General features: G+C 56.5%; 1 protein-coding gene across 1 annotated transcript; it reads right to left on the bottom strand.

Moving 5' to 3' along the window:
* Positions 1-10,917: 10,917 nt before the first annotated feature.
* On the bottom strand, positions 10,918-13,816 carry AEN (apoptosis enhancing nuclease). Its single transcript, XM_086757279.1, has 4 exons — positions 13,749-13,816; positions 12,633-13,309; positions 12,157-12,357; positions 10,918-11,780 (listed from the first exon to the last, which is right to left on the bottom strand). Exons 2-4 carry the CDS (start codon positions 13,305-13,307, stop codon positions 11,577-11,579), a joined length of 1,080 nt encoding a protein of 359 aa, XP_086613405.1. The 5' UTR covers positions 13,308-13,309; positions 13,749-13,816; the 3' UTR covers positions 10,918-11,576.
* Between the last annotated feature and the right edge of the window lie 367 nt (positions 13,817-14,183).

Below are 14,183 nucleotides of genomic sequence, written 5' to 3'. Positions count from 1 at the left end.
CTCAGCACTGTTGCTGTACCCATGTTATCGCCTGCGCTTCTATGGCACAGCACTCTCCCACGCAGCTCAAGAGCAATCTTTTTTTTTTTTTTTTCCTACAACTGTCCTTCTGGCTTCAGTGGTGAAGAACACCTTGCTCCTGTGATCAGCCCTGGAAAAGGGACAGACCCAAACCCTGCTGCTGCAGGCAGTAAGCAAGGAAAAAAACCACTGAGTATCTGCAGGACCTGCTGACACCCCAGCATAGGGTGTTTGCTCAGGGTGCAGCTTAAGAGCCACCCCCAAAAGGCAGAGAAACTCCTTGGGAGTTTCACCCCAGCGCATCCCTTGGGTTCATCAGGGGCCTCGTCCTTTTGTGTAAGGGTTTAGGTGATGGGGGAGGGAGAGGAGAAATAATTTTTGTTAGGCTGCTGCTGTACAGCCAGCAGTACCCGGAGAGTCAGGGAAAACTGCGTTGAAGTGCTGCTGGGGTGAGTACTGGGAACACCTAAAAATAAAAGCCTTTGGATTATAAGGACTTAAAAGAAAGCTATTCCTTAAACAGTTGGTAGCTGCAGCCTAGGGTCAGCAATGCGTTCTACCTGGGGCTGTGTGCACTAAGAACATTAATTGAGCCTCCTGGGTACGTAAGCCTCTTATCTCCTTATACCCAGCGCTTTATCTGAGCTGGAAAAAAAATGAGATTATTAGCTACTTTTAATGAACAGCAGTAGGGTGTGCATGCTCACCTGCTCTTTGCATGCTTCCTTCTCTCTGTGTTTCTCTTTAAAACTGTTAGCTTTTTAGGATATGAGCCAAGACTTCAAAAGGGATGTCGGTGTTGGAGGAAGGGAGACGGCTCCTTTTCATCATTTAGGGGCCAAGGGTGCTCTCAAAGCTCCCGCTCAGCTCCTTAATCCTACAGGTGCTTCTCGCTTTCTCAGATCTGACATCTCAAAGCTGCTGCGTGGGGCTCTCCCTGCCCTCCTCTCCTGCCTAAGTGACTCCCTGTCTAGCGCGGCAGCCTTTGAAATCCCTTTTCCCGGCACCTCGCCGTGCCCACGCTCTGCGTGCAGGGTGCACATCAGAAGGGGGAGGTGGAGGGCTGCTGCTCCTGGTGGGCATGGAGACCTCAAAGAGGGATGTGGTGGGGCGGAGGTTATGCTTTGGGTGATTTAAGTGGAACTTGCAGGCTATGGAAGAGCCTCTGTTTGACCCCAGTTCCTATGCTGGGGAGCGGTGGACACTGGTCTGGGCTGTGCTTACGGCTTGGTGTCCCAGTGGGATTGGGGATGGGGAGCTTGGCTGCAGGGGGCTGGCTGGGAGCTGGCCACGGTTTTGCTCCATGTTTTTTTAGGGAACATAGGAAGCAAAGCAGTGCAAAATCACCACCACCTTGATGCCGGCCCTGAGCTGCCCTCTTCCTCTTGCCACCAAGGGAGTGGGGGGACGTGCTGGCTCACCAGCCCTGGGGGCCTTGTGCCTGGAGGAGGAAGCCGATAAGGAAGAGCCTGTCTGCGAGAGGAGATTAAAACCCCCTGGCCTGGCGTTTCCCAAGGCAGTCTGTCGCCAGCAAAGGGCTCCTGGGAGCCCTGTCTGCCCTCCCGCTACCAGCCCTGCCTGTCACCCTGCCTCCCGACGTGATCCCTACGCTGGATGCCCTCGTCATTGGAGAGCGACTTCCATCAGCTGCTGCCTTTTCTTTAATTCCTCAGAGAGCTGTGTTTGCTTCTCAGATTTCCTTTCCTGATTGTTTTCAAAGACAGATGCAGATGCCCTCTGCCTTTAAAAGCCATGGCTTTTCTTGCTGCTAGTGGGCTGTAAACAGCTTTCCTGTTAAATGTGCCCTTTCAGTTGCGTTCTGGCTCTAAGCGGTGTTGCTTTTTTGTTTTTCTTTGGAAGTTGATTCTCATTTATTGCCCTTTTCTCCATAAGCTGGTAGTGCTGGCCAGGAGAGATGGGGTAATTTCCCCTCTCCTAAACTGTGCTTCCTAACTAGATCACACCTGGATCCACCGCTAACCTTAAAGATGCTGTCCTTGAGGGAGGATTCAGGCCAGGAGGAGGGTTTGAGAGCTCTGCAGGGCTTTCTCCTTGCCCTCCGGTTGTGTTTGGGCCTGGAGGCTAAATGGGAACCTCAGCCATGGGGATCCAGCAGTGCTCCGTGGCTCGGCCAAAACGATTTCTAAGGAAGGACAGGGTGAGACGTGGGAGCAGAGCAGGTCCCAAAACAGGGTCCCTCACACCTAGGTTCAGCCCAAGGCTTTGGTCAGTTCTTCTCCCTGCAGGGACAAAGCACACCACAAAGCTGGCCAACAACGGAGCTACAGGCAGAGGCAGACACCTTGCAGCTCTGGTTCCTGGCCCTGATCCTGCTCTGATAGGCTGATTCTTCCCAAAATCCTTTACTCATTTTTTAGTTCTATCCTCACCTCAGTTTTTCAAAGCTTCATCTCCCGCTGCGCATGAGGCCTGATCTGACACCCCTCTCGCATCTCTCACTTCTTGTCCCTGCTTGGCTGCTTTCGCTTATAGGAAGCAAGAGGGGAAATAAAAAGCCTGAATAACTGAGGATCTCAAAGTGGTTTTCAAACCTCTCTTCTCCCCACTGTGATGCTGCTTGTTCATGTGGTGGGAAAACTAAGTCAGGGAGCAGCGATGGGGTCATGTGCGCTTCCAGCATCGGATGCCTGGCAGCACCGTGGCAGAACCAGTTTGCAGAACCCCCAGTGCACAGCCAGCCCTTCCGCCCGTCTGCTGTACGCTGCTAACCAGCCCCTGCCATACAAAACAGGCTGCAGTTGGCAGCAGTTTCTTTGCACTGGGGCTGAATAGTGCCAAACCCCTGGGACGGTGACGATTGTTCAGGGAGGGGGGAGGACACACAACACACGAAGTGGGAAGGGAGCTGTTAAAACGCTGGGGGGGTTGACGTGAGACGAAGAAATGCAGCAGTGAGAAGGCTCTCTTCCAAACTTCTATATGTGATTTAAAAAAGAAACAAACCCAAAAGCTGGAGCTAAAAAGGCGGCTTGAGGAACGAAGCTGCTGGAGTTTTCCGAGAAGGCTCCCAAGATGCACAATGGGAACATCTGTACCTCGGCCGGCGCCTTGGAAGGGTCTCAGGCCGCAAAGCGGGGCTGGCGTCAGCCGGCTACAGCCCTGCCTTGATGCCGCCCTCTCCCTCAAAACTCCTGCCTCGGCACGGCTCCTCCCGCCGCCCGGCTTGCCTTGCAGCAAGCCGTAAATCCCCCTTCCCACATCTCCGTCTCCTCCTTCACCACGGGCTCCGTGGGTTTTGAGCAGCCGAGCATCCCGTAGCGGGAGCAGGGGAGAGGGAGGTTTGGCCCTGGGAACAACTGTCCTCTGTGCTGCCCGTGAAAGGCGGTTTCATAAGGCTCTCGCTGAAAACGGCCCGTTATCGGGATCTGCCGGGCCGGTCAGCCCCGCTCCCGGGGATGGAGAGACAGGCCAGAAAGACGCACACTCGCATAGTGTCTCTGTCCTGGCACGGGCGTTTTCCAGCCTCGAGGGATGCAGACAGCTGGGGTTGATCCTGATCCTGCCTGCGAAGACTGTTGCGGGGCTGGGGGATGGCTGTCTGTCCCTCTGCCTTCATACCTGGTGCCAGCTCCTGGTGAGGGGGGGAGCGTGTGCCCAAAACCCCTTGGTAGAGCCCAGCAAAGCCCAGTAGGTTCTTGCTGTTCCCATGCCCGGAGCTGTCGGGAGGTGAGATGGGTCTCTTGGAGGAGGCAGCCTGAGATGGTGGAGGCAAGTCCAAGGGAAAACTCCCTCCCCTTAAACCCATTCCCCATCAGCTGCTTCATCTTTTCTCTCTGCCTACACCCACTGCCCCCATCCCCTCCCGGGGGACTCGGCGCTTGCCTGGCGCCAACAGAGGAGCTTTGGGAAGAGGCAGAGCCTGCCTGTGCCGAGCATTTCCCACTACCCAGGACAAGCAGCAGTTCATGTTCGGTGTAGCATGTGCTACAAAACCGATGCCTTTGTAAAGGCATATATTTTTCACAAAGGTAAAAGTTTTACACAAAAATAAAGGCTCTATAGGCAGTTGTGTTCATGTGCTCATTCTCTAAGATTCGTCCCCAAAATGGGCGATGCTGTGGAGGCCTCTGAGTACCATTTGCCTCCTTTTACATCTTTTTATTGGAGCCAATGATGCCCGAGGCCAGGAGGCCCATTCCTGCCTCCTGCTGACCTTGGCTCCTTGAGGCTCATCAGCGATGTGTCTTCCTCCAGGACGTTTGGGCTGATGATGCTGAAGGCAGATATAATTTATCCCATGTTATTTCCAGCATGATCTGCCCAGTATTAAAAAACAACAAAAAAAAAACAAAACAAAAAAACCCAAAACGCCCAAATTATAATAAAAATTAGGAGCAGTCCCTGGCTTTTGTGGCTCAGACCCCGACGTCTGGACAGCTCTGCAGGACCCACAGCAGCGTGAGTCCCCATGCACAAGCAGGACTCAGGGTTTGCCCGGGGCAAGGCAGAAACGAGCAGCAATAAGAAACAGTTTTTGGAGCAACTTTTTCACCCAGAACTGCATATTAATGCCATCTTAAAATGACAACAAACGCTGCTCTGTGTAGCTCTGGCTATGATCTTCTCCATCATTCTGCTATTTTAGGAGACTAGAAAATTAAGGACACTGGTTTGTCCTACGGTGCCACCACAGAGTGGCCTTGTGTGACTTGGCCCCTGGAAGTTGCCCCTCACAGCTGAGATCCCCATTTTGTAGAGGCGGGAGTGGTTTCTGACCTGCAGCAGCCCCAGCTATTCCTGCCCTGGGTCCACCGGCGCTCCTGCGGGCGCCCTGGGTACCTGTCCCATCACATCCTCCTGTTAGGGCTCCTTCCTAACAGAGGCAACTAATGCTGCTTTATGCCCATTGATTTGCATTTTTAAATGAATGAATAACCTCCTGGTAATTCACCCCCCACTGACGTGTCTTAGCTTGTCTTCCTCTTCTTTCCCCCCTGCACCAGCGTTGCAGAACTATGGCCGTGTGCATTTTTTTTTGGTGACGGCTCTGGATTGTCGGTTGCTGTTTTACTCAAAGGCATTCCCTATGGTATTGCCCCTTTGCCCATCCCATCTTCTCTCCCTGTTTTGTGGATGTAAGCTACCTTTACAGTGGCAGAAATATAAAATACTGAGGGATTCGGATAGGCAGGGGACATGGGAAAAAGGTCAGTGCTTGCAGCGTGTTACTGGACCTGAATCCTGAAAGCCCTAAACACGCAGGGATTTAATTGTGCGATACAAGTGGCTTTCATGCTCCTCTTGTGCTTGTGACTTCCCTAAAATCCACCCTGGGAGCCCGGGGCAGGGCCATCCCCAGCCGGCGAGGGGACAACTCCGAGAGCAGCAGCCCGAGGGCACCATCTAGTGAAGAGCGGGACCACAGACCTGGAATGGGAGAAACGGAGTGAAAATGGGGAGGGGGTCGCCAGGGGGTCAGCCCCGAGGTGTAGAGAGTCACGTTTTGTGCTTTCCCTCCACTCTGGTTATTTTAAAATTTTCTCCATCAGGATCCCCCCAGAGAAGCCTTTGCCACACTTTGTCCATTGTGGCAGAGATGTTGGTCCGGGGTGTACCACACTTGCTGCTCTGCCCTGGTCAGGTGGCATTGGAAAGATGATGGTATTTTCTTTTCTTGTCTGGGGAAAAAAAAAGAAAAAGAAAAAAAAGAAAAAAAAAGTGTTATTCCTAACGCTTTGCGAGGGGCTCTGGGCTTGTGGGAGCGGAGAGTAGCAGGCAGCTCGGGGCAGGTCTGAGCTGGAGGCAAGGGTTGTGCTTGTAGCTGAGCCAAATCCTCCCTTTTCAATTAGAAAATGTAAAAACCACCATAGGTGCTCTAACATCTCCCCAGCAGCCCCAGGGTGAGCTGGTAGGGGAAAAGCAGGCTGAAAGACCACGGGTTTGGTGCAGAGATTAAAGCTCTCTGGGATGATGCAGCGATTGGGGATGGAGGAAAGGTCATGTCACACTGCTGCTGCTCCCAGTGCTGGGTGGGCTGAGCTGGGTGCTCTCCCCACATTGCCTCACTGGGAATCACACGCATTGCCAGGAGGGAGCTGACCTGCATCCTGCTGTTCCCCAAGGAAGAAGCGTTTCTGCAGCCCAAAAGCAATGCTGTGCCTCCATACCCCCTGCCATCATCCCAAGCTCCCAGCTTGCCTCCTGCAAGGTGTTCCCGTGCCCACCGACCCCAGGTCCAGTCCCTGGTCCCCTGACCGTAAGCTCAGCAGTTATTTTGTGAGCTGACTTGCAGGGAGGCTATTGGTAAGGCATGGGTATCACTCACGTGCCGAACATCACTGTCCTCAGAGCCCTTTCCCTGGGAAAGGGAGGGGAGACCCCGGGGCAGGGGCATGGGAAGGTGACATCTCTGAGCAGGAGAAGGACCACAGTGGTGACCAGCCCCTCGGCCCCTCCTGTACCCAGCGATGCTGGGGAGCACCCCACATGCCCCTGGCACTGCACCCCACAAGCCCCTTCTGCCCTAAAAGTGACATCTTCAGCAGCTCACAGCCCCCACTGGCCACTTGGCATCCAGCCCCCAGCTCACCCCATGGGTGCAGGGCTGTGGGGTGCCTGCAGCAGGGGTCCCCTTGCCGGGCCAGCGGTGACCCTGGCATCCAGGCTGCCTGCACAGGGAGACGGAATCACGGCTTAGTGGGAGTGCCTTTCTCCCTTGTGTCATGCCTGCAACACACCCTTCCCATGCACCCAAAGCACCTGTGGCTTGGGGACCAAGGGGTACTGGAGTTGGGCCACCCCAGCCTGTCCAGTACAGCCTTTGCAGCCACCCTTGGGGTCGGCTCCCTGGGGAGGATGGGGCGTGCAGGGAAAGGTGCCTTTTCTTCTCATCCGCAGACAGTCACGATGCTTAAGTGGCTTGTTTTTCATCAGGAAAAGGCTGTTGCTAGGCCACCCTGGTCCCCAGCATTGGTCGGGAAGGGGTTTTGCAGCCAATCCGGGAGGTTGTGCCGGCGGTTCACACACGCACACGCGTGCACACGCGCACAGGCACACGCACACCCCTCCCGCAGCTGAAGTGCTAAGCGGCTGCCAGATGTGCCTATTCATTTCCACATCACACCTATGCGCTTCTGCCGGCCAAGCAGGTTATTAAGGCTCCAGGGATTTTAATTTAGAGCCAGCTGTGCGTTTTCTGGCTTCTAATTCACACTTGGGGTGGAGAGGAGAAGGGTGATGGTGGGTGGGGGTAGCGATGGGGTGGGGAGCACAGGGAGGCTGATTCTTCCCTTTGCTGCGACCAGTTAGGTCTCTGGCGAGGTGTCCGAGCGAAGGCTCCGCTCTCTGCCCACAAACAGGGTGAATCATTCCTCTGTGTCCCCATGGAAAGGGGACAGAATGCCCCAGGGTAAGGGCTTGCTCCAGGCTGTTATTAGGTACCGGCATTGCTCCACCCCAAGACATTCGGGGCGCTTCAACCACATGTACCGTGATAACCAGAGCCAGCATCAAAGCAAACCAAGTGTTTGATGAGGGGATGCCACTCCCAGTCGTGGTTCCCATGTAAACAGCCCCCGGCAGCCAGGGATGGTGCTGGTGCTGGTGATGCAGGAGGGTTGGATGCATCCCTGGCAAAGGGTCTCCTGGTACAGCTGCTGTTCTGCCTCGGCGCTATTTCAAGCACCCTGCGGGTGTCTGATGTCCACGCAGCAAAAGCAGAGCCCCGGCTGCATGGGCAAGGCAGGGCATGAGCAGAGCCCGGGATGTGGGCAGGATGGGTGCACGCATCCACTTCTACAGCTGCGGGATAGGAATAGACACCAAAAACACGCAGAAGACTGTGGCTAACCCACACAAAACTCAGTTTCTGAGTGTCCCCCATGAAAATCTCTTTGTAGCAGGAGGGCAGGAAAGGGGGAGCTGAATAAAAGCAAGGGAAAGCATTGAATCGCTGTCTGCTGCTCAAGGAGAAGCTGTTGCTAGACAGAAGTAAAAGCCGTCGCCATCGGCTCCCATTGGCTCAGCCCCACTCCAATGACGGGCTTATCAGTTACCTGCTTTCGCAGCTGGCTGGAAAAAAACTCATTTGACAATGTTTTCCCTCTGATAAAAAAGCCCATTGCTGGATTCGTGGGTTTGGGTTAATCATTATTCAGGGTCGTTGAGACAACGGCTGAGTTTTCTGCAGATTCTTCAATCATCACGAAATTTGGCGTAAATGGTGAGCCAGCCTCGCTCTCCTTCTCCCACCTAAAGATGCTCACCCTGCCTAAAGATGCTCAGCCTCCCAGCACAAGCACCGGCAGGCTGCTCGGGCGGTGAACCAGGGCGACGGTCGGCTGCTCCGAGCCGTAGCGACTCCCTGGCATGTAAGTGAATATTCACGAACACCTGTGAAAATCTTGATTAGCTCCTGAAGGGTTCACCGGGTCCAAACGGGATGAAAGTCGCCATTTGGATTATTCAGAGCAAACATCGCTTTGTCAGCAGGGAGTGGGTTGCCACCACCCCTCATCATCCATGGTGGGGCTTGCTCCTCAGCAACCTTGCTTTGGGGGGCTTGAGGGCTGCAAGAGTACAACCTGAGCTTTTTCCCAGCCCTTCAAACCTCATGTAAATAGGAATTGATCCCCCAAATTTGTTTCTCAGCTTCCCCAAGAGCTGGAGATCACGGCATAGAAGCAAAGCTTGTAGGACATGTGAGCACCAAAGGGCAGCCAGCCTTTGGCTGTGTTGCTGCTGCCTTCAAATTTGCCCCCAAAGCAGGGGGAGTATTTCAGCAGGGGAGTTAAATCAGCGTGGGGATGATGGGGATGAGCCTAGACTTTGCCACGTCAACGTGCAAGCCCGGAGCTGTGCAGCTAGGAGGGCAGGCAAGGAAAAAGCTGCCCTGGATCACAGGGGATAAGTGCTTGGAGACACCTGTCCCTTGTCTGGAGCCCAGCCCAGGCTTGCTTTTGGAAGAGGGTCTCACTAAATTGTTTGGATAGTAAAGACTTTGAAATTAATTTTTTTTTTTCGTTAATTATGCCTTCCCCTCTCCGCTAGCTGACAGCAAGGCAGGCTGAGTCATGGGCTGATAAAGCCTCATGGCCTTCCACCTCCTTTTGCAGCTTTCTCCAGCCTCACCCCAGCACACCCATGTCTTGCATCGAGCCACCGCGTGCCTTAGGGCAAGTCAGTGCCGTGGGGTGGTGAGATAGGGTGGGCTGGGGGGGCGACAACAAGCCTGGGGCTGTTAGGTGCCCCATTCAAACTCCCCACGAAGCCATGTACCCCCTGAGGGGACGCAGTTATAAGGGTCAGGTCATAAGGCCATGAGTGAAGCTTCCCTCCGCTGTGCCCTTTCTCTGGGTCTGCTTTCCTGGGAGCAGAAGGCAGTGCTGCTGTGTCGGCTTCGGGACACCACCATCTTCTGTCAGTGGGTCTGCTGACCTGCTGAGCTTTCACCTTTCCTGCAGCTTTGCTTCCCTCCTGCCACCCTGGGAGAGGTGGAAATGGCAGAGAAGAGGAAACAGAGAAAAACCTGTGCCAGCTGTGCTCCTCCTGCACCCCCCGGGTTCTCCCATGGGGTTCAGGTCTCTCCCGTACCCCGCCAGGCCCTGCTGATAACGCATGGCATCGCATCACTAAGGGTGGTGCCGGCTGCGTTTTACAGCTGGATGCATCAGGAACAGGCCTGGGACAAACTGTCACGAGCAGGATTTAAAGACCTACTGTGGGGCCACATTTCCTGCCAGGTCTGGTGGAGAGTGCCTAGACCATGAGCTCACGGCACAGCCCGGGTTGTTACTATTTCTGCTGAAGGACGGTTGCTCTCGGGCCACTGGGAGGGCAGAGCTTTTTAGACACGACTGACGTGTTTCGAAGCTGTTTCTGAGCTGTCCCAGTCTTCCTCTGCCGGGCAGGGAGGAGTTAAGATGGGAAGCGCAAGACGAAGTCTTGTAATGCGTCAGGTGTGCCTGCGTCACCAGCTCCCTTGGCTGCTTCCCAAGGCTGGGGCTGAGCTCTGCTTCTCCCTGGATGCCAGGAAAAGCCTGGGACCTGTCTCGCCTGGCTGCGGGGGACATGGACTCCACATCAGCGCTGGCTGCCGTACCCGCACCATGCTGCGGCCGGGCTCCCGAAAGCCCCTGGGGTGCTGACTGGCAGCCCTCCAGCCTCCTCCCATCTCACAGCCTGGGCAGTCAAACTGGGAGACCCCTCTGCTAAAGGGATGGCCTCACCCTTGAGGCACCCGGCAAAAAAAAAAAAAAAAAAAAAAAAAACAATTTTCTATAACCGTGGCTGTTTGGTTCCCTGGGGACTTGTGCGACTCCCCATGTCAAGCCCCAAACCCCACTCCGGTGCTCGCACACCCAGCTGGGATACCCAGGTGCGTCACCCACGACGCAGCAGCCTGTGGGCAGAGCCACCGCAGGTGAGCATCAGCCTGTCCTCACGCTGTCACCACAGCCCACGCCGCAGCTCAGCTTCATTCCCACCCTGCAGAGCAGGCACAGCTCTCGCTCCCAGACCCGGCGCGTGGGGATGCTGATTTGTGGGTGGGCAAATCCCAGCAGCGCCTCTCCTTAACACGAGGAGCTCCCCAAGCTGGGACAGCCCAGCTGCTGGAGGGTGACAAAGCGGGCTGCTCTCTCTTGCACTGGGTCTTCTCAAAGCAGCCGGCAGCGCTGGACCACAGGGCTCTGGCTGAGCCCATCCCCTGCTCCTCCTGCCCTCACAGGGATGTCCCCAGAGCGGAGGGACCAGCCCGTACCCCCAAGGAACTGTTTACTCCATACACCGTCAGGCCACTCAAAGCACCTTTCCTGGTTGCAGGTGGGTGGTACCCCTGGGGGATGGGACAGTACCCAAGCAGCCCTTTGCCAACCTCATCCCTGCCCTCGCCCTCCGGGAGAGCTGCCAGATCTGATCACACAGCACACGCACAACGGTTTAGCAAGAACAACTTTTAATTCAGAATCGGACAATTATGTGAATTAGTCCATCTAAAACAAAGTGTGTCCTGTGCTCCTGTCCAGGCTGGACACCATTAGACCCAGACTTTTCTTTTCAGGCTCCACTGTGCAAAGAAATTGAGGAAACTGGTTGTTTAACTGGCCCTGGATGGTCCGCAGCCTTCAGGCATCAGTGAGACACCTCAGTCCTCCCATGGGAAGTCTTGCCCACCACGGGGATATCCCCTTCCCAGAGGGCATGGGAGGTGTCCTGGCAGCCCCAGCTCACCGCTGCAGCCATCGCACACCCACGGGGGCTCCTCCAGGCTGGCACTGGCCCCCAGCTCACTCCCGAGCACCAAGTGACAGATGAACATATGCAGCCACAGCACTTATTTCTGTGAGACAGCAAGAGGCTGCAGACAGCATTTTTGAGAGACTGCTCGATCTCTCCATCCAAGTGTCACCATTTCTCCATCCCTGAGTGGGGCGGGGGTGTCCAACTCCCCCGCGCTGCTGCCCGCGGCAGGAGTGGGTGCCGGGCAGAGCCCATGGGACACGAGCCCCAGGGAGGGAGGTCAGCAGCCGCCTCCATCTTTAATAGCTGAAGGCACCAGGATGGCCCGAAACACGTGGAGGAGACGCTGTCCCCCATCACAGGCCGCTTGCCATCAGGTCTGTGGGCCAGTACTGGTCATCCATGTACTGGCTGCTGTCCGCAGCGGGGTCTGTGATGGGGCTGGGGGGCCGAGGGGGCAGGCTACGGGCCAGCTCCATCTCCCACTGCACCTCCACCAGTCTGTACAGCTCCATGGCCGTCTGAGCATCCTCCACCGATGAGTGCCCTTTGCAGCCAACCTGAGCAAAGGGGAAAAAGCCTCGTTAGATATCAGGGGACAGCAAAAAGTCCCACAGGTCATGTTGTCTGCTTGCTCAGAACACAAGTGCTGGGGGTTTTTGAGATGGCAAAGGTTTGATGTAGCTGAGGAGATGCAGGCATCTCCTGAGCACTTTCTAGCAGGCATGGGTCCTGTCTCTGCTTTACCGAGATGCTTAATGGTCAGCTTGGGAGGTCCTGGCCTCCCCCAGCTCTATCATAGTCAGGAGCACAGGATGAACAAGGTTCACCTCCATCTCACAGAGAGCACCCATGGAGATGGAAGGACCAGGCTGACTACAAAGGCTCGTAGCACACCCAGGAACTGCTCCACATCTCATGGTTCCTGGTGCTTACCTGAATCTTTTTCTGCAGCAGGTGCCTGGCCAAATTCTTGAGTGAGACGCTGGCCCTGCCGGGCAGCCCTGCCCTCTGTTTCAGCATGGGGATCTGGCTGGTGTCTCGGGTCCTGTCTTTCGGGTGGAAGTACTTCAGGGCTTGGAAGTCATTGTGAATGGCGTGTCCTACCACAATCTTGTCTTTCAAGATCTTCAGGATCTAGAAGCGTCAGAAAGGGTTAGACAGGCGGCGCAGCAAAAGAAACACCAATTAAGCATAAATTAAACCATTTTGTGTTAAATCCAGTTCCTTCAGTTCTAGTTTTTAGGGCCCCAGAACGGAGTAGTAGCAAGAAAAGCAAATCACTGCACAGCTTCAGAGGCTCCCCGTCCCGTGCTTGTGTGTGAGCAGCTCAGCACAGGCACCAAATATCCCAATTTGAGTCTGGCAGATCACACATAGTCTTTTTTTTTTCTCTCTCTCTTTTTCCTCACCTCTGCCTGGGCAGCCTTGAAGGGAATTGCGCTCTTCATGTGCTGCTTGGTGATGCCGCTCCACCGCGTCCGGTAGTCCACGATGGGGAGCTCGGGCCGGACATACTTGTCGTAGATGACATCCCCCTCGTAGTTCACCACGGAGCACCGCGCCAGCTCACTCAGCCTGCCCTGAGGACCAGTGCCCACCATCTCGCAGTCGATGGCCACGTACTTGCCCGGGCGTAGGAGCGGGGAGGACGTCTGCACCCCCTTGGAGCTGCCATTCCCTTGGGACATCAGCACGGAGTGGTGCCTGGCTATGCTGTCTGGAGAGGCGGATGGGGACAGGGATGGGGAGGTGACCTGTTTGGGCTTGGTGACCTTCCTGCAGCGCGGTGCCATGGTGCCATTCGCCTTGGCGAGCGTGCTGCGTGCCTCCGGCCCTGCCACGGGGCCCTGGCTGCCGGGGTGGTGGCGGGGGCTCAGCAGCCCCTTCTGCTCCAGCAGCGCCCGGCGCTCCATGAACCGCTGGTGCTTGCGGCTCTTCTTCTTGCTGCGACCCTGCGGCGATGCGGGACCCTCGGGGGGCTGAGTGCAGCTCCCTGCAGCAGGGCCATGGGTGCCCTGTGGGGTGGGCATGGAGACTTTCGGGGCAGGCAGCAGCGGGGTCATCTGCCCTTTGCCAGGAGGCATCCCTGTTGGAGTGGGCACGAGGGGCATGAGTGCCATGCAGCCCCCATGCCCCTCTGCCAAAAAGGACCCACGTACCCCACAGCAACCCCTCCCGCGGTGTGGGCAGGCACAGGCATAAACTATGGGGGGGGGGCATGGGCACATTGTCACACCCTGTCCCCACGCCCTCGCCTCGTCACTGCCTGGCCTCCGCCTGCCCCATTCCCGGTCCCACGACCCTGCTCACCCCCTTACCGATCCGCAGCCCCCTGCCCGCCCCACTGACCCCCCCCATTATCCACTCCCCAGGGCCCTGTCTGCCCATTACCCGGGCTCTCTGTGCCTCGCTCCCGGCCCCAGGCCCCTACCCGCCCCATTACCCGACCCCAAGCCCCCCCCCACCCCCCATTGCCCTCCCCCAGGCTCCTGACACCCCACACCCTTCCGCCGCCCCGGACCCACCGCTGCCCGACCGGACCCGGCGCGGCTCCCACGTGTCTCGCCCGGAAGCCGCCGCGCTCACATGCCCGGGCAAGTCCCGCCGTGACCACGCCCCCGTTTCTTCCCATTGGCTGCCGGGGGGTGCTTCATTTGCATACGAGGGCGGGGTCCGCAGCCGCAGCGGGGCAGGGCGGGGCTGCCACCGCCCCGCTATAACGCGGCTCGGTTATAGCGCTGGGAGCGCTGTTGGGTGGTGCTGTTATGGGGCCGCTGGAGCAGGACATCTGGTCCTTGCATCCCAGACCTGGGTGCTGCACAGGGCTTCCAGCCTGTCCCACCTCTGGCCCTGGTTGGAAGGGACCCTTCTGGGTGGTGGGTTTGGGGTGGGGATGCACGCTGGGAGCTAAGCCCAGCGCCAATATGCTGCAGTTGTGGAGTGCTGACCCTGTGGACCCT

Source organism: Chlamydotis macqueenii, chromosome 12 (assembly GCF_036417535.1).
Source record: "Chlamydotis macqueenii isolate bChlMac1 chromosome 12, bChlMac1.mat, whole genome shotgun sequence".
Classification (NCBI taxonomy): Eukaryota; Metazoa; Chordata; class Aves; order Otidiformes; family Otididae; genus Chlamydotis; species Chlamydotis macqueenii.
This window is presented reverse-complemented; position numbering and strand designations above follow the sequence as displayed.